Below are 19631 nucleotides of genomic sequence, written 5' to 3'. Positions count from 1 at the left end.
CATCCCTCTCCAAGGTAGTAACTGGATCCAAGGAATAAGATTTTAAAGTGCACTGAAAAGAAGAAAGAACACACAAGCTTTAAGCTAGCCAACTCTGCTGGCACTGCATGGCTAGGATTGCAAATAAGCAAGCTGGTACTAGGTGCTTATCTACTCACATGCTTCTGGGGTCCTCCTTTATTCTTAAATTTACGCAGTGCCTGTCCTTCGACTTTGTCTCTAGTTTTCCTCCCTAGATTCAACCATCATCCTTATCAGCAGAGGGTACTGCTTAATGTTACTCTCCCAAGTCCTCTGCCTGGTATTTCTGGATTGGGACATTTCTTCTAGCTCCATTTACTTCAGGCCAATCCTTAGGAGCCCACCTTAACTCTGACTCTAGTGGACCAGCCCAGGATGGGATTGGACACGTACGAAGATCCTATAAATAAATAACTTTTAAAAATGAACAAGATGAAGTGCTTAGTGCAAAAGGCACTTAGTACCTGCTGGAGCTTCCTAGCACTGGCTCATGAGAGCTAATCGTTAGGTTTTGGGGGATTTCGCAAGTCAATTGTTAAACACAATCATTACTAACAATTAAGTTATTTAAACTTGTAGTTAAATAAATTGTATTAAAATAAAGGGAATGCATATGTAGAACTCATCACTTCTCAATTATTTTACTACATTTTCCTATTTTCTATGCTCTTGGGGTTATCTGGATCTAATGTACCTGTATGACAGAAATGTTATATAATGGCATGCCACTGCGCACATCCTTCTAACTCTGCATTCAGGACCCAGGCGGGGTGAGCATTTTCACACTGTGGACATCAGCAAATGCTACAAAGAGGTTTTTTTCTCCCATAGAGCAAGCTGTTAAATACTTGACACTATACAACTACAAAACAGTGCCGGTGACTTTCAGATGTGGTTAATAAAGACAAAGGCATGGGGTAGGAGGAATATTTGTAATTACTACCCCGGAATCCATTCTTATACTGTTCCATTCCCAGATAAGACCTTAACATTTTCAGCCATGTCATTTGCATGGTACCTTGCCTTCAGCTGCAGAACCGGGCTCTTATTGTTTTAAGCCTTCTGGCTGATCCCAAACCCCTGACTACAGTCTGGCTCGAGGATGAATTAATGATCCAAATGAAGCCAACTATGGTCACTGAGGCTGATTGGAAGGACCCACCATTTATAAGCTGTCATTGCTACTCTACATAAACAAGGAAGTTTATAGCCCCCAAACACACTGGTAGCCATCTTTGAACCACGAATGAAAAGGCTACCCAAGAATGAATATAAGCTGAGGAAGTAGAACCAAAAGATGGTGAGAGAGAAACTAGATTCTGAACCAGGCATGGACTAAAAATCTAATTACAGACTTTCTGTAAGTCAGTGAATTCCTTTTTTACTTTAGTCTGATTGGATTAGACTTTCAGTTACTTGCGCCAAAGTGATGCCTTCCTGATACATGATCTGGGGTTTATATCTTTAGATGAGGTAATTGTAGGAAAAAGTAACTACTCATAGCCATTCTTATCAAGATTGTCTGTGTATAGTTGCCCTACTCTTTAACCAGAGAGAGCAAGCTCTTTGTAGGCTGAAACATCTCACTGCACATCTTTGAATCTATAGCAAACTTAACACTGTGTCTGCACAGAGTAGTAATAAGTGCTTAATTTAGATTTGCTTAATTGAATTGGTTAGTAAGTCAGGGAGGGATTGTGCAAGAAGTGGAGAGAATCCAAGTAAATTCCTCTTCCCTTCTTTGGCCAAGTGGCCAATTTGAATCCATCTGTTGTCATTTGTGAATGTCCCAGCAAAAAAAAAAAAGGAATAAGTAATATGGCTGTCGAGTCCAACAGTCCAGTCTCTCAAATGGAGAAGGTGGTAGTTTTCTCCTGGAATAAAGTGAAAATAAGTCATAGACTTCTTAGTTAGCATAATTGCTAAGAAAACTCCTTTGTCTATGTTTTCACGATGCGAAATATCTGGACAGGAAGTAAAATGTGCACTCAACATGTCTCAAAAAATCTACGCATGTGGCACCACTTTGACAAAATATCCAGTTACTTAACCAGACTTTTCATCGTCTCTCCAAGAGCCTGGACTGTTTATGTCAGAAAGTGATGGCAACAAGTATGACGGTCTGAGAATTGTATGGCACTGTAGCTCTGAATGACACCAGTCCCTTATGACTTGGAGAGGAAGATAAGTACTAACACAGGCAGATCACAGGAGTATTTCAGCTATATTTCAAGGCAGAAAGGAAAGAACTACGAAAATAGGAATTCTGCCTCCACTTTCCTATCCTTTCTTTTCTCCAACCCTATCACTGCCAACGTACAATATATCTTATTTATTTATATTATTTAATTTCTCTCAATTTCCTAGAATGTAAGCTCCACAAGGGCAAGTATTTGTCTCCTTTTTTTCTCACAGCTCCGTTAGCACTATCTCAAATAGACTCTAGGGGTGCCTGGGGGCTCAGTGAGTTGAGCGGCCAACTCCTGATTGTCGGACCCTTGATTTCCACTCAGGTCATGATCTCATGTTTCCTGGGCCTTGTGTTGGGCTCTGCGCTGACAGTGCGGAGCCTGCTTGGGATTTTCTCCCTCCCCCTCTCTCTCTGCTCCTCTCCTACTCATGCTCTCTCACTCTCTCTCAAAATAAATAAACATTAAATAGATAGATAAAAAAAAATTTAAAAATAAAATAAACTAGGCTCTAGCATATAGTAAATGCTCAATAAATTTTCTTGAACAAATGAGTTAGCCTGATGGATGGCAATTTTCTAATTAACTCAGAGATCATAAACTAAAATGGCCTTGTGAAAAAAAATAATTTTTTTTTCTAAATTAAATGAAAAGACCCTGTGACTTAATGGGTGCTGGTTCTGCTACAATCTAACTTTGTAACTGTAAACAATTTGTTTCCCATTGTGCCCCTAGGTTTCTCCATCTGGAAAATGGAGGTAAGAGTGCCAGCCCTACATTCTTCAAAAACTTGTAAGTATCTCAAAAGAGACAATAGTGGTGTTAGGCTAAAGATGCAATGCAGAAGCTTAGCATGGATGGTTTTTCATAAGATTAAACCATCCTCTCAGTGGTTCACTTACTTATTAAACCAGCAAAATTCCATTTTCAGCTTTTGTTCCTGTACAGACTGGCAACTGATTACTGCGATAATCAGTATTCTATATTGCTATTGTTTCCCAGGTATTGTTATTAAAAATTTTACTTAACTAACCATTTGCAAACAAAACTGCCATGTCTTACAAGGCAAATTTGCCTTCAAAGTCACAAACTTTGAAAATGATGATAGGCATACTTAACAAATCCAATCTAATTGGTACTTATTTAAAATGTGAAGCAGTATTCCTGCAGGGTAATCACCCTCCCCCCCCCCCCCAATGTTAATACCAAACCGATCTTTCTGTGGTGGGAATTCTATTCACCCTGTTCCCGTTTTCTCCTTCAAGTTAAATTCTATTTTGCAAGGTTTCCCTTCCAGTCTTAAAAAAAAAAAAAAAAAGATCCTGTACCTTTAATAACAAGAGACCTGGCGAGAGGTTTCTTTCCAAACTTGTTCCCTGGCTTCCAAGTGACGAAACCAGCTGTAATTTGAGAGCAGAGAGATCCTCAGGATATCATTAGCCAAAGGAAAAGCTCCGTATTCCCACCCAGTGCAGAGGTTGAAATAGTATCAGAAGGCCAGAGTCTTTCTCTCCAGCCACAGGCTCCATCTTTCAGGAGCAAGGGGGAACTCTGAGAGAGAGTGGGGCAGCAGAGCCCGCGGCCTGCCAGCGCCCTGGAGGAGGGCTTCCCTCTCCTGCCCTCGATCCCGCTGGATTGACCCGGCTGAGTTCCAGCCCAGAGCGCAGGAGCGCAGAGCCGGGGCGCCTCCTGCGCTACCCAGGCGCTGGTGACAGCCACATGAAGCCTGCCGGGGAGGCGGGGCCAGGGTGCAGCAAGCCGGCGGGGACCAAGGCTGTCGCCGTCTTAGGGAGGCACTGACTGCCAAGGGGACCCCCTCCCCTCTATCGTGCCTGGGCGAACAGTCTTCTCCAGGGGTCCCCTGTCATCCTGCCTATCCAGGATGGTGCTGCTGAAGTTCCTCTGGATGGGTTTCTTCTGCCACCTGTGTCAGGGCTACTTCGATGGCCCTCTCTATCCGGAGATGTCCAATGGGACCCTGCACCACTATTTCGTGCCCGACGGGGACTATGAAGAAAATGATGACCCCGAGAAGTGCCAGCTGCTCTTCAGGGTGAGTGACCACCGGCGCTGCTCCCAGGGGGAGGGGAGCCAGGCCAGCAGTCTGCTGAGCCTCAGCCTTCGGGAGGAGTTCACCGTGCTGGGCCGCCAGGTGGAGGATGCTGGGCGTGTCCTAGAGGGCATCAGCAAGAGCATCTCCTACGACCTGGACGGGGAAGAGAGCTATGGCAAGTACCTGCGGCGGGAGTCCCACCAGATCGGGGACGCCTACTCCAACTCGGACAAGTCCCTCACTGAGCTGGAAAGCAAGTTTAAGCAGGGCCAGGAACAGGACAGCCGGCAAGAGAGCAGGCTCAACGAGGACTTCTTGGGGATGCTGGTCCACACCAGGTCCCTGCTAAAGGAAACACTCGACATCTCTGTGGGGCTCAGGGACAAATACGAGCTGCTGGCCCTCACCATCCGGAGCCATGGGACCCGGCTGGGTCGGCTGAAAAATGATTATCTTAAAGTGTAGGTGTGAGGGCGCGCTGCCTGGGAGAGAGCATCAAATCAGCCCCGTTTGTGGAGGGTGGGGACAGAAGCCAGGGCTAACGTCTCCCGTATACTTATTATTTTTTATATCTGGATTTGCACTTGGAGAATCATCTGAAGTGATCTTTAAAAAGAAATAAGCGAGGGCCGAGCTGTTTTGTTTTTGTACATTATTTATGGGATTGCTATTGACTTGTTACTTGGAAAGACTGATTTAAAGCCATGCCTCCCGCCTTTCTTAGAGGACTTTCTAACTCTGCACAGACACCTGTTTCCGCCACGTCTAGAAGGACACGGTTTATGCAGGAGGGAGTGATTAACCTTCCCCATCCTGGAGAAAATACCCAGAGAGCAGAGCACATGGTTCCTTTTCACCTTCAGCCTTCCCTCTTGGGCTTTGAAAGCTGTCAGTTGTCTGAGGTGCTGTGCGGCCTGCCTGCCAGCGGACGCCTGTTTCTCCTCTTTTTCTCTCTTAATTTATTAACCGAGGTCTTCAAGGTTTTGTTTTTAGTTTTTTGGGTTTTTGTGGGGGGTTTTCTAAGAGTATTGGCTGGAAGCTGTATGCAAATAGTCCTTTGCAGGGAGACGTTTGAGGTGCCTCTGTGAGTGTGTGTAAGCTGAAGCGGCCACATTGAGGAAGTGCAAGCTTTGTGGTGGGTACACACGTTGCTAAGCTGACTTGCTGTGTCTCTCACTGCATGCCTGTGTCCTCAGAGCTACAGTCCATTAAAAAAAAAGTTGATTGTTTGAACACACCCCCAAATGCCTATGTTGTAGCTTACCAATGTATTTGTTCTGGTTTGGGGGTTTTCTTCTGTTTGCTTACTGGAAACTTGTACTTCAAGTGGGGGGGGGGGGGATTCTAATTCTAATAACTCCTGAACTAAGTTTTATTATTCAGCCAATAAATATGTTCTCGTGTAATGCTGGCTTATTTTCTAATTGATATCCATAACTTTTGTATTGCAAAGAGGAGTCAGTGCAAGAGGAAAGAGAAGGGTGGGATTTAAGCCAGTTTACTCAAAGTATGTGATAAAGAAGGGAGAGGGATGGCTATGTAGTTGGCAATCCTCCCTACCCTGGCCACCCTTACCCATGTTCAAAAGAAAAAAATCTGGGTCTTGCCAGAAGTTGATCTCTGCTGGTCTGCCTAAAAACTCCAATTTTTCCAGTTTTTTCTGCAGCATCAACTAGAAAAGTTGATGACAAGGCTCATAAGTTTTATGGCCTCAGAATGCAGAGGGAGGGCTCCATTCTAAGTTCTAGGAACTGTAATAATGTTTAATAATTATGAAGCCAGGTCTATGTCATTGATCAATGACTTTAAAAGGTGGAAATGCACTTTATTTCATGTCTTTCCCCAGCCCCTCACTCTCATCTTAAATATGCTTTCCTTTCACACACACACACACACACACACACACACACACACACACAGAGAGAAATAAATATGTGCATAATCTACTTTTCAACAGTGAACAATTTTTTTTTTCTCTCTCATGCACAAAGAATCCAGTTTCCTATTGCAATGATGTTTCCAACATATCCTCCTATTACTCTAGGGGAAACTGAGGCCCAGAAAGCGACTGATCATCAGCTTGTTGTAACAGCTCCAGGTCTCTTAGATTTAAGTACAGAATTTTCCACATTGCTCTTTTCAAGGATGCTGAGTGATGAGAGGGAGTGGTCTGAGACCTGAACCTTTGCATCGCTACCTCATTGTTTAAAATAAAAAAGGAAAACACATGGAATAATACTTAAAAGAATCATTTGTAATTTCTTTTCATCACTCAAGGGTCTGCTTTTAGCTGCCTCTGTACTGGTGTGTGGGGAGAGGGTAAATGATTGTTTAAAAGGGTTTTCTTCTTTATTCTATGAAAGATGAGGGGAAAAAACAGGAGATGACTTTTGGCACTTAAATGATTGTAGTTTGTTGTCACCACACTTATATCTCAAAACATCCCCATCACTCACTTCCAAGTATCCAAGACTAATCCATAGACACATTAAATGTCATCTCTTCGATTTTCCCGTCTGGGATAGGAGAACAGTAAGCAGGTGATATGGCTGGAAAACTGGTCTCCTGTGCATGCTGATTTCAATCAGTCCCTAAGGGCTGCGTACTGTACTGCTAAGGATTTAAAAGGCACAGATGTAAAGAGTGCTGTCCCCAGTTAGAAATGCCTTCCATGGGCACAGAGAGCGGTGGCACATGTGCTACAAATTTGAAAACCCTGAAACAGATTATGTATGAGCTTCTTTCCAGTGTGAACATTCTATGATTCCTGCAAAACCAGAACGAAATTATCTGACATTGAATCATCCATTCAAGGCTAGATGTACAGCCAGTAATCCCACAGAGTCTTATGTAAATGACCCTAGAGGGCAAATGAGAATTTCCAGGTCAGGGGGGGAGTGATCTGTCCTTGTTACCAACCCAGAGGCTAGCATCACAAGGCTTTTCCAAATCCTCTTACAGTGGGGAGCCAGCCCCACTTAGACCTTTCCTCCCTACTTCCTTGTTATGCTTATTAGGACCTCCTTAATCTCGAGGTGACACAATCTTTTAAATAGTGCTCCTTTATTTCTTAGACCATGAAATAATACTTTGAGAATCTAAAGAAAACTACATGCTTTCTTCCATGAGAAACCTTACAAAACACCCGTACAACTTAAGATACTCATTATTTTTATAAATGTCAACCATTTCATACGTGTCAGGTACTGAGTGAGGTTGTAGGTAATTCTGGGATATTACAAAGCCTTGGGACTTAATCTAACTAAAACTGCTTAAAAGCCTTGTGGAGTTTTATTTGGAGTAGGAGGAATTTTTTGTTATTGTTATAATTTGTAGTTACTTATAACAAAAACAACAACAAAAAAACAGCTAACTTTTTCTGAGAACTCAATATTATCAGTCAGGGCCTGAGTTACTTCTCTTAATTCTAGCAACAAACTCTGTAAGGAAAGTGTTAGAGAAAAAGAATTAACCTATGCCAGTGCTTCAAACAGTACTGGACACAGAGTGAATCCTCAATAAATGTTACTTACTATTATTACTCGTATTATTATTATCTTTGGTTTTCTAAAGGAGGCCAGAAAGCCTAGGTTATGTTCTCCAGGTGAGAACTGGGTGATGTCTTATATTCTCCACTTATATTCTCACTTTTCAAACTGATGATTATCTAGCAGAACATAGATCAAATAAGAGTGTGGGTGGAGGGTAGGGGTTCACTGGGGCCACCAGGTATCCACTGCAAATGTTGTCCTTATAGGCCAGTCAACCTACATCCTCTAGCAGCTCAGATGTCTGACTGTCGTCGGTCAGAAGCTGAGTGGCTCCCATGTTTACAGAATTCCTTACTGATACTGTCTCTGTGTGATGCATTGTTAAATGCCACTCCTCACCGCTCTCCCAATCAGACCATGTGAAAATTTCCACATACCTACTTTGAAACATTCCGTAGGTATCTATCCAGAGTCTGTTGATAAAGGACACCAGGCCATGAGAGCCTATGCAGCAACCAAAGCCACACTCACAGAAGCTGGCAGAAGCCCGCTGGTGGAGGTGCCTTGTGGAAGGCAGCACGGGGAGGCTGTCCCATACTTTACATACTTTCCGTTGCCTTTTAAACTTGTTTATAACTCTGCTAGGGAAATAGGCTCAAAGCTTTCTGAGAGCAGCCTTGAAACTTAGACTGTAAACTATTTTAGCAGGTAATAAAAATGCTCGTGAAAACCACTAACAATATGAAATCACCCGAAAGGGTAATATGCTCAAATTTCCTTCGGACATTTTTCAGAGGATGATTATTAAAACCTTCTTGATAAGGAGCAAGAATTGCTTACGAGATAATAAATGCTACCGGTGGCTAATCAGTGTTTTCATATAAAAGGAAAAACAACTGGAGACCTAAGTCTTAGTTAGAATATACAAATGCATAATGATAACTCACTAATATCAAGAATGAGATTATGCGAATCATCTTCAATATTTTGGCATTGGGGTTGTCTTTAGGAATACTATCTCCAGAGTAAGGATCCTGATGGATATGTCATTCATCCAACATTTTGAAAGGGCCCTAGATGAGGTACTCAGGATAGAAAATGGAATTTGGCACGTGAGGAAAAGGACACCTAAATAAAGAATTAGAACATGGCAGCATATAAGATTGGTATATGTACCAGCTTCTATGGGAGCTTAGCAAGAGTCCAAACTAGAATTAATTGTCTGGGAAATGGAAAGCAGTAAAAATAAAATAAGGATTTGGTATGATTACACATTCAAGAGATACAGGGGTTTCATTGTTGCTGTCATTATTGTTATTCTGTTTTTAAGTAACATTTTTCCAACTATACAAGTCATAGCTATTATATTCTAATAACATGCAAACAGCAAAACACAAAGAAGGCCAAATCATTCATATTCTCAAACTCCCCCCAGCATACGTGCACTATTTGCATTTTGGTATACTTATTCTTTCAGTATTTTAAAAAACATATCTTCATTTTCTTTAACAACATTTTTCTTTAGGTGAAAGTGATATTCTAGTAATACATTATTTTGTAGTAAATGTCTTTGTTAGCTATTAAATATGCTCAGTAGCATAGACCTTTTAAAAATGCTTAAATCTCCCCAGTGTGCTTCAGGAAGGAGAGATTCTGGATTCTAGATCTTGCCCCACCATGTATTAGCTGTGCAACTTTAAGCATATCCCTTAAATGTTCTGAAATTCCATCCTGTTGTTTGTAAAATGAAGATAATAGCCAATATTTATTAAACAGCTGACATCATTAAATGATAAATATTTAATATTTATTAAATATTAAACAAAATGTTTTCAGTACATTATCTTATACAATCCTCCCAGTGCTATGTTTCAGGCAGATGGTCTATTTTCTTTGGATAGGAGACTGAGACACAAAAAGGTTAAGTGACTTGCTCAAGGTCTCACAGCCAGACAAGAATGGGGTCAAGGTTCCAATACAGACGGTCTGTCTCCTCTACCGTCATAGTAACCACTAATGTTGCTTCTACTTTCTGAAGGCAGGACACTAGACACATAATTTCTTAACTCCCTTCCTATTCTAAATGGCCTGTAAAATGAACATTTTCCTTATATGATTTCCTTAATTAAAAATATACAAACCCAATTTTTCTCAAAGAATTTATTTCTTTGCTTGATTTTAAGTTGGGTGAGGTATCTTCTTATGCGTGCATGTGTTGCTCTGTGATTTTTTGCCTAAGGACAACTGGCTTCTTGCTAAATATTCTATTTTCCAAGAACTTTCCCATGTACTATCATATTTGGTAACACACATTTATAGGTGCTGAACTAGCCAGGACAGTTCATGGTGTTCACCATTTGGTGATGGTCACCATTTGGTGATGGGAGCTCAATGTTCACAGCTAGAAAAGTTATTCAGTCAGGAATGAAGCCAGCTACGAGGAATTCTTGTCCAGCCACCACTTACCTTACAGGTATGCCTTTCACTCATCTGTTCATTCATTCAAAATACATTCACTGAGTGCTTGCTTCAGCAGCATGTATGCCAAAATCGGAACAAAATACATTCATTGAATGCCTACTGAGTATCAGGCACTGTTCAGGATACAGCAATCAGACAAAATCCATGCTTTCCTTGATCTGATATTGAAATATGCAAATTGAATGAGTCATTAGGACTCCTTTAGGCAGGGTAAGTTATGAGGAATAAACTAAATATATATATAATAGAATGTCAGGCAGTGATATGTACTATTTTAGTTAAGATACTTAAGGAAGATCTCTCTGAGGAAGTAAGAGATATTAGAACAGAGCCTTAAATCTTGAGTAGAAGGCCAAGAATGTACATGTTACAGGAAAGAACGTTCCTGGTAAAAGAACAGTAAGTACAAAGTCCTTCAAGCAGAGACAATTTTATATGTTTGAGAAGGGGGGGGGGGGAACAATGGGGCTATAGCAGAGTAAATCAAAGAAAGGATTAAAGAATTTGAAATTAGAGAGGAGAAATGAGTAAGGTAATATAGAAACCAGGTGGCCATCCTAAGAAATTTGGATATTGTTATGATTTTAATGCACAGGAGATCTAAGGAGATGACATATGTGGATAGCATATATATGCATATGTAACTAATATAAATGAGTGTTAATGAATAATATTTGGATTTTACCCAAATTTCAATGATCCAATTTCCATTTGAATTGCAACTCACTGAAGGTCTAAAGAGAGGAGTGATATGATCTGATTTACCCAAAAAAGACACTCTGGGAAAGATTGTAGGGAAGCAAGAATGGAAGCAGGAGGGCCACTTGGTCAGGTGGCTATGAGGTCATGCTGATGAGAGATGATGGAGGTTTGATCTAATGTGGTAGTGGTGAAGGTGGCAGGAACTGGCCTCAATCTTCTACATGTCCCATTGTTGCTTTTGTCCAAGAAGAATGTCATCCTTCTCAATCTTCTCAATTCTATAACTCTTTGGCTCCATTTCTTCTCTTCCTCACAGCACTGACTCTCTCAGATTCTTGATCTTCCCTGCCCCCACCAAGGTGGTTGGATATGTAGGAATGGAATTCAGCTGCTCCCCTGGCTACATCAGGAAATATATGGACCCCAGCTGACCCCTGTGACTCAAAGCCCCATCTCTGGCCCGCCAGTCCAAGCCCTGTCTAACCTACTTGATGGGCTGGAATTACACACCAGCAAAGGTGGAGATTTATGCTCAACCACAGGAATGCCTCACATAATAGACTCGTACACAAAAACAACTGTGATTGCACTAAAGCTTAGATATCTATCTTCCCTTTATTAATGATCTCAAGCATCATCATTGCATCTCTGAATTTTTCTTCACAGGAGCTTTAAGTAGATACACTATATCTAAATGTAAAACTTTTCTCTTGAGGCTTTTTGATAACTTCAGAATTTCTCATTGCCATGTATTTGGTAAAGGCACAGAGCATCTTGTTTTGACTCTAGGAAGCATTTTCTCAGAAGGCTTATACATTGCACCATTTCCCTTTTTTGCTATTCGTCACACACACACACACACACACACACACACACACACACACACACAAACACAGAAGATATTTTGTGTGTCAACAGTTTGCTGTTTACAGAGAGGAACCTGACAGTTATGATTAATGAGGTAAAGCCTCCATGCTCCAAGATTGGCAGTAATGGCGAACATTTTCCAGTTGTGAAAAGTTTCCTCCTGCAGGCAGTTAAAGAAACGTGTTTCCTGAACGTCTTGTCTTGCTTTGATCTTTGCCCAGTGCTCATTCCAAGACCAAGCAAATGTGGGCGCTCCACTCAACTTTCAAAATGTATGCTTTGCTGGCAGTCCCACTGAGTCAACCACTAACATTTTCCACATGATTCTACTACAAATTAAATTATAAAGAGCAGAAAACCTAGTGGGTTTGCTTTGCTCTGAATTATATTTTTGCCTACCCCTCAAGTGTCATTTTTCTTCTGCCTAGGTTTTCCCCTCCCCCTTGGCTTAGCCAAGCTCCTTCTTTCCTGTTTCCTCCTTTGCTCGCTCTCTCTCTCTCTCTCTCTCTCCCTCTTCTTGCTGTTAGGAATGTGGGAAATAGAGGCAGAAAACTGTTTCCTGTAATGCCTCTGCAATTCATTAACTGCAGAATCTAAGCAAATTGTGTAACTCAGTTCTCCCCACTGTACGGTGGGGATTATGACACATAGTTTGCATGGATTTTGTGAGGATTTGATAAGCCCATGTATGGAAAGGAGTTACTATAATCTTCAGCAAAAGTGCCACTAATCCCACACTGTCTGACCATGTGTAGCTCATTGAAGACTGTCTTTTCAGAAGGGGCAACCTTTTGAAAAGGTTGAAATTAAAAAAAAAAATGTATTTCAAATAAGCCTTAGACTTTCTATGTATGTTCCATAAACCAGTATGGACTTTCCTTCCAATTCTAGGCAGGAACCTCCAAAGCCAAAAGGCATTTTCTCCCATTCATGTAAGAGATGCTACTGTACATGTGTTTACACTGCAAACATTCCTTGCTATTTGGGCCAAGAGAATGAATTCTGAAGCAGGAAATAACTTAGAAATCTTACTTATCCTTTCTTTCCAAATGTTAAAGTGCCTTTGCTCTTTGCCTCCAGCATGAGGGTGAGGTGCATGAAACGGGAATTTCAGGATACAGGTAGCTAGAGTGAAAGAACTCTCACAACTTGGCAACAGGGCTACAGGTGAGAAACAGTAGGAATATTAATTCTTCTTTTTAAAAATTTTTTAAAACATTTATTTATTTTCATGAGACAGAGAGACACAGAGTGCAAGTGGGGGAAGGGCAGAGAGAGAGAGAGAGACACAGAATCCGAAGCAGACTCCAGGCTTTGCGCTGTCAGTGCAGAGCCTGATGCGGGGCTTGAACCCACTAACCGTGAGATCATGACCTGAGCTGAAGTCAGACACTTAACCGACTAGCCACCCAGGTGCCCTGGAATATTAATTCTTAATATTTATTGAGCACCAATTGCATATTTGGTTCTGGGTACCTTGGAAAAATTCAGTTGTTGGGCCTACAAGAGTGAAGGCGAGATCCCATTTGCGGTGACCTTGATATGGAAAGCAGTAGGGTGAAAACATGAGTCTCTTTACGTAACCCCAGACTCTGTCTGTGTGATTTGCTGTCCCCAACTGCCTGGTAGGCCTCTAGGGTCTCCAGGTCATGGGCTTGCCGGTGCTGGTAGACTGGAATGATCCAAGCCTTAGTTACGCCCACACATTTAAATGGGCTTCAGTGGGAGTAGCTGGGGAACATCTGTAGTTTTGAAGACTTTATAAAGTAAGAAGGCAGCTCAGTAATTCTCTAACTTGCCTGCTCCTTCCCTTGCAACCTCTACCCAGGCTGCAAGGGAAGGGGCCTTGGCTCAGCTGAACAAGGACTCAGGATAGGGCACGGTGACCCCTGAAACTCATGCCCAGCAAAGACTTGAATCTACATCCTCTTCAATATGAAAGCAGACGTGTTGGCCCAGTGATACATGCATATAATGAGCAATACATATAGGGAGTGAATAAGCAATATTGCTTTCCTAATTAGAGGCATTTTGGTCACTTGGAAAACTTCAGAAGTATAATGATTTTTAACTGTTTGGCTCAAACAAAAACTCATTCAGGCTTAGAAATTGGCAAAGTCCAGACTAATGATAAATACGTATCCCACAATCACATTTTCCATAGACCCTATAATTTCTGAGAGTTTCACCATAAAAAGAATCACAGTGAAAAATCTGGACTGACAGTTCACAGTAACGACGTAATATTAACAGGATGTCAGAGTTTACAGGGCTTTCCCATTTCCTCTGTAAAAACCTTACCATTACCAAACATGTAGCCATCACTTTGATTTTCAACCATTATTAAAAAACTATTTTTCCAAGGGACTGTTCATTCATTTTGTATTCATTCAACAAATATTTATTGGGTACGTAGTACGTGCAATCACTGAACTAGATTCAGAGGGTGATAATTGCAATAATAATGGTACTGACAATGAAACAATAGACAATATTTTTACACTCCTTACCACGTGTCCAGCACACTATTCTGAAAGTGTCACATATATTTAACACAGGTAATCTTTGCAACAACCATTCACAAGTATTGCTTGTAAACTGCTCAGCTACCTCTCTAGAATGTCACCTGATGCCTAAGCCAACTCTTTTTGTTGTCTCTTCCCAGATCTCCAGCCTTGCCAAAGTCCCTTCTCTGACTACCAGTCTCTTCTGAGCTGTTCTATCTATTAGGTTTCTCTAAGGGAAACCTAATTCTGGAAGTACCAGGAGGTCTTTAAGTCAGGAGTTCAGGAACAGTTGGAGAAAGTTTTTCCTCAGTGACCAAGGAGCTAAATAAAACAAACTTTGGATTTAACTGAGAAAGAAATGAGAGAAAATTAGCAAGAGGGAACCTTGACCCCAGGCTCAAGTTTCCAGGATTGAGCCAGCCAACCTGAGAGTGAAACCCAAGGTCTCAATATTATGTTAACCTCTGTCAGGTTAAAATAGTAATAAACTGTACTTGTAACTATATTCTTACATATAGTTTTGGCCCTGAGAGCTGAGAACATCAGAGCTAGAAATAACCTTCACCAATGGAGAATCTGAAGTCTAAACAGGTGAAGAAACCTATTCTGGGTCATATAAATTCATGGTATTAAGGCCAAGATGTCATAGAATCACAGCCCAGAGGGCCAAGCTCAATACTCACCAGGTCATCAGCTGCTTGAATCTTCCCTATAATATTACAGCCTTTCCAAGTGATTATAGAGCCCACGCTTGCACTCCTCAAATTATGGGGCACTCCCTTCTCTCTGTAGGAGTGCATTCATCTGTTGGAGAGTTTCAACTCTTAGGAAGTTCTTCTGTATTTTGATCTGACATCTCTCCCCATGTGTCTTCCATCATTCAGGAACCCACAGCCCCATTTATTCCTTTCCACCTCAAGTTAATCAAAGATCTGGCTCCTTTGGACAAGATCAATATTCCAAGTTCCTCCAAACTTTCTTTTTGTAATTTAAACAATAACCAACATCTCCTAGCTTTACAAGAAATAATGATTTGCAGTGGCTAAAAGCATGTGCTTGCCAACAGATAAACCTCTGGGTTGAACCTCTTCTGTACTTGCAGAATTAATGTCTTAGGGCAGTTTACTTATTCTCCCCACACCCTGGGTTTCTTTTATGGAAATTGGTGATGATGATACCAACCTCAAAGTACAGTTGGGGTGAATAAATGAAATAATATACATAAAACTCCATGCACCGTGTCTAGCACTCCTTAGGCATTCAAAATACATTTAAATGGACAAACGAATGAACCCCTGGTTGCGTGTTAATAAGGGAGTTTTATAGAATGAATAGCAAACTTGGAGAAGATCCTGTGGAGTAGAGAACCAAAGGAAAAATGAAGGAGAAAGACCCAAAGGAGAACCCAAAGAAGCCACTGTGGACCACTCTGTACAGGCTATTCTCCCACAAGTTCATCAATATCTGCTGAGCAGTGTGTTCATGCTCAGGACTTTGCTCAGTAAGTGGAGAGAAGGGGAATCTTAAATTCAAGTCTTTTTAAACTAATTCTGGACTTTTTCATAAAGGTCTGACCACATGCTAATTTGAAAGCCCAAACACTAAGTTATTTTGGGAATGGGAGAAAAGGTACTTTATATCTTTTTTTCCCTCTTCTACAAAAACAGATGAACAGACTTTCCTAACCCTTTCCCAAAAGTTTCATGTTTGGGTTGAGCTCAGCCCTGGAAGGTCTCACTCTCAAGAGGAAGGCCTGAGAAAGTCATTAAAAGCAAATGAAAGCCCTGGAATGGAAATACACAGGGAAGATGGGAATTCAATTGGCTTTTTCTCCCAGGTGCTCCATCTTTCAATAACAGGAAGATACAACCAAATCAAACTATCTCATGGATAATATCTCCTAAACCATTATAAACTTTAACACAGCATTAAGGAGAGACTCACGGACACAGCCTGACATGCACTGATCATGGCTCTTCCTTTTGTTATCAGGGCTGTGTGTGGTAAATGATTGAAACTGCCTAGGATTTTGAAGAAGACCAAATGAGAGAATTCAGCTTGGTATATGGTCTGGCATGGGTGCTACACCATTTTATGAAGTGTAAAGTGACATATAGCAATCAGTCTTTGAAGAAGCCAAGGCGGCTGATAAGCATCCAATGGTGCATTGGACAACTACTATGACAAAGTGTTATCTGGCCCACAATGTCAATAGATCATGGTTGAGAAACCCTTGTTTTATAACATGTAAAACATAACGATGTATTGGGACCAGGGATTGGTAGTGGTTAGACTAGGATCTTGAATATCAGACTAAAATCCTCCCAAAGGTAATGAATTTATTATAGGATTCAAGGCATAAAGAAAATAGAATTTTAGCAAGATGTGTATTATAAAAGTTTGTCTAATATATTAGCACATAGAGACACTAGAGTGTTCTAGGCATCTTGATGCAAATTCATATATTTCATATAATATCATGGTTATAAAGCCCCAACATCTGACTGAAAAGTGAAAGCATCTAGCAACAGGCTAATTTTATTTCCTTGGCCTCCATAGACAAAAAGACTGGATTTCTGGTCTTTCCCTTCATTAGGGCTTCCCCTACACGTTGGCAAGACAATTAAAGGGGATGAGAGGTGTTGATTTAGTCTAACTAATAGTTTGGCATTATGTAGACAAAACATCTGGTTGATTGGAGCTTTCATTCTTCACTGGGTGGTTTTGACATGGAGGAAAGATAATCATTGTTGGATACTTGCTAGTCATCATTATAAACCCAGCTGATAGCAGGGTAGAATCAACTGGTCCTAAAATAAAGAACTGTAGGTATGAATCTTCAACCTGAAAGACCATTGCTTATAAGAAAGAGGAGCTCTGGAGTTGAAAATGAAGAACTCAAGCATAACCTTCACTTATGTCTCCCTGAGACTGCTCCTACCCAGATACCCTCTCACAATTGCCTTATACCATGAGAAGTTGGTGAAACCCATAAATGCATTAAGTGAAGCCACAGTCCCTGGACCAGGAGTATATCTGTCTGAAGAAAGGGGCTCCTTTTTCTTCACACATAACTTTCTGTCTGCTCACAAACCCAAGGGGATGCATCCAGCCAGAAGGAAGAGATTGTCTTTTTGTTATTTGGCTTTTGTTTCTTTTTTATTCATCTGCCAAGAAAGGACACCTTGTTCTAATCCATCTAAAGGAACATATAGGCCTTGGTCTCTTCTTTCTACTTTTTCAAACCTTATATATCTTTCCAAGCCCAGCTAATTCTACCTCCCTAAAGCCTTCTCTGAGGCTCCTGTCAATTCTGATATGATGCATAACAACCTGACTGGTAAAAATTACTGGGATCACTGTGTCAAGTGGATATCAGCGTCTTATTACAGTTCAAGGAAAAGAATTCTATGATTTGTAATGTAACACCTTTCATGATTACAAGATGGGTAGGAGGTAACATGAACCAAATGTTTGCTTTTCTCATCTTTCCCTAGTATTTATTGACTTTGTCATTCATTTTTGGTAGCAGTTCTAGACACCTGTGTAGCAACAGTGAGCAACAATAGGTTCTCAGAGCTGAAAGACTAATAAAACAAGTTAGTAATCAAATAATCATTTACCTCTTGATGAATTAGAAATAGTCCCATTTCTTGGGGCGCCTGGGTGGTTCAGTCGGTTGAGCATCCAAATTTGGCTCAGGTCATGATCTCGTGGTCTGTGAGTTCAAGCCCTGCATCGGGCTCTGTGCTGATAGCTCAGAGCCTGGAGCCTGTTTCAGATTCTGTGTCTCCTTCTCTCTCTGCCCCTCTCCCGCTCATGCTCTGTCTCTCTCTTTCTGTCAAAAATAAACATTAAAAAAAAATAAAAAAAAAAAAAGAAATAGTCCCATTTCTTTATTGCTTCACTCATCTGAAAGTGGCATTTACTTCTATCCCCTGGTATCTGGATGCCCCTGGATTCCCCTGGAATCTTGCTTGCTTTAACCAATAGACTATGTTGAAAGTGACACTGTGGCAAGTCTGGGCTCAAACTTTAAAAGTCCTCTTGGCTTGGCTTCCACCCTTGTTTCTTAGAAGTTATCCACCATAGTGTGAGGAACATTGGGCTAGACTACTAAATGAAAGATCCCAGAGAGAGACCCAGGAAGGTGAGAGGTCATGTTGATCATGGCAGGACCAAAGGGTCTCCCAGCTGAATGTGGCCACATGAGCAACCACATCTCAAATGTGAAACAGGAAATCTACCCAGCTGAACCCAGTCAACCCATAGAACCGTGAAAAATTTAAATTGCCATTTTTTTTAAACCACAAAGTATGGAGATCATTTGTTACAAAGCGATAACTAAAATACATCCTATCTAAGGTAAACGTCTACCACATTCTCTTTCTTTCACATTATCCTGCTTTTTAAATTTTCTTTAAAACTCTAATCACTACCTAAAATTATTTTCTTTACTTTTCTGTTGCCTCCCCCAACAGGAAAAAAACCGTGAGAGAACAGGGACCTCGCTATACGGCTTCCTGCTGTGAACTTTGTGCTTAGAACAATGCCTGACTCAGAGCAGAATGCTCAATAAATACTTGTAGATTAACTGAATAGATGAATAGTTGCAGCTATGACAAATGAGCTGAGAAGTAGACATTGCTGTAACAGTTTTTTTTAACTTTTTTTAGTTTATTTATTTATTTTTGAAAGAGAGACAGAAAGAGCTAGTGGGGGGAGGGGTAGAGAGAGAGGCAGAGAGAATCCCAAGCAGGCTTCACTCTGTCAGCGCAGAACCTGATGTGGGGCTCGAACTCACAAACCATGAGATCATGACCTGAACAAAAACCAAGAGTCAGACACTTAACTGACTGAGCCACCCAGGTGCTCCATATGTTGCCCATAACAGTTTTTAATGAGGGGATTAGAACTGGGAGGGAAGTCAGAGAAGATAAGGCTTGTTTTGAAAAAATCTTCACGTTATGTCCAGCAGGAGAGTGGGGGATTATTTTCTTTCTAGTTACTGTTCAATTAACTATTTTCATATAAGTAACATTATCACTAAACTTTCTGTGGTGGCAGATTTTTAGAATATTTTTCAAAGCTATTTTTAGAGCAACCTTCTAAGGATCCAGCTACTAATTAATTAAGGAATCCCCTGAATTATCAGATATTCATTTTACAAAAATTGCTCAGAAAAAGAAGATGTGGAATCTGCCCTATTCCTCTGCTAGAAATCGGAGTTAAAGGGAAAATTCTTTCTCAATTTGAAGAAATGCTTCTTCCTAAATGTGAGGACAAATTTTAAGAAAACATTTTACGTTTCCTAAGCACA

The 19631-nt window shown here is 40.9% G+C and overlaps 1 protein-coding gene across 1 annotated transcript; it reads left to right on the top strand.

Annotated features, from left to right (window-relative positions):
- Window positions 1-3668: 3668 nt before the first annotated feature.
- FIBIN (fin bud initiation factor homolog) lies at window positions 3669-6166 on the top strand. The gene has a single exon (XM_040495587.1). It carries the CDS (start codon window positions 4093-4095, stop codon window positions 4726-4728), a length of 636 nt encoding a protein of 211 aa, XP_040351521.1. The 5' UTR covers window positions 3669-4092; the 3' UTR covers window positions 4729-6166.
- Window positions 6167-19631: the final 13465 nt, after the last annotated feature.

This window comes from Herpailurus yagouaroundi, unplaced genomic scaffold, assembly GCF_014898765.1.
Source record: "Herpailurus yagouaroundi ecotype Mexico unplaced genomic scaffold, PumYag 187, whole genome shotgun sequence".
Lineage (NCBI taxonomy): Eukaryota > Metazoa > Chordata > Mammalia > Carnivora > Felidae > Herpailurus > Herpailurus yagouaroundi.
This window is presented reverse-complemented; position numbering and strand designations above follow the sequence as displayed.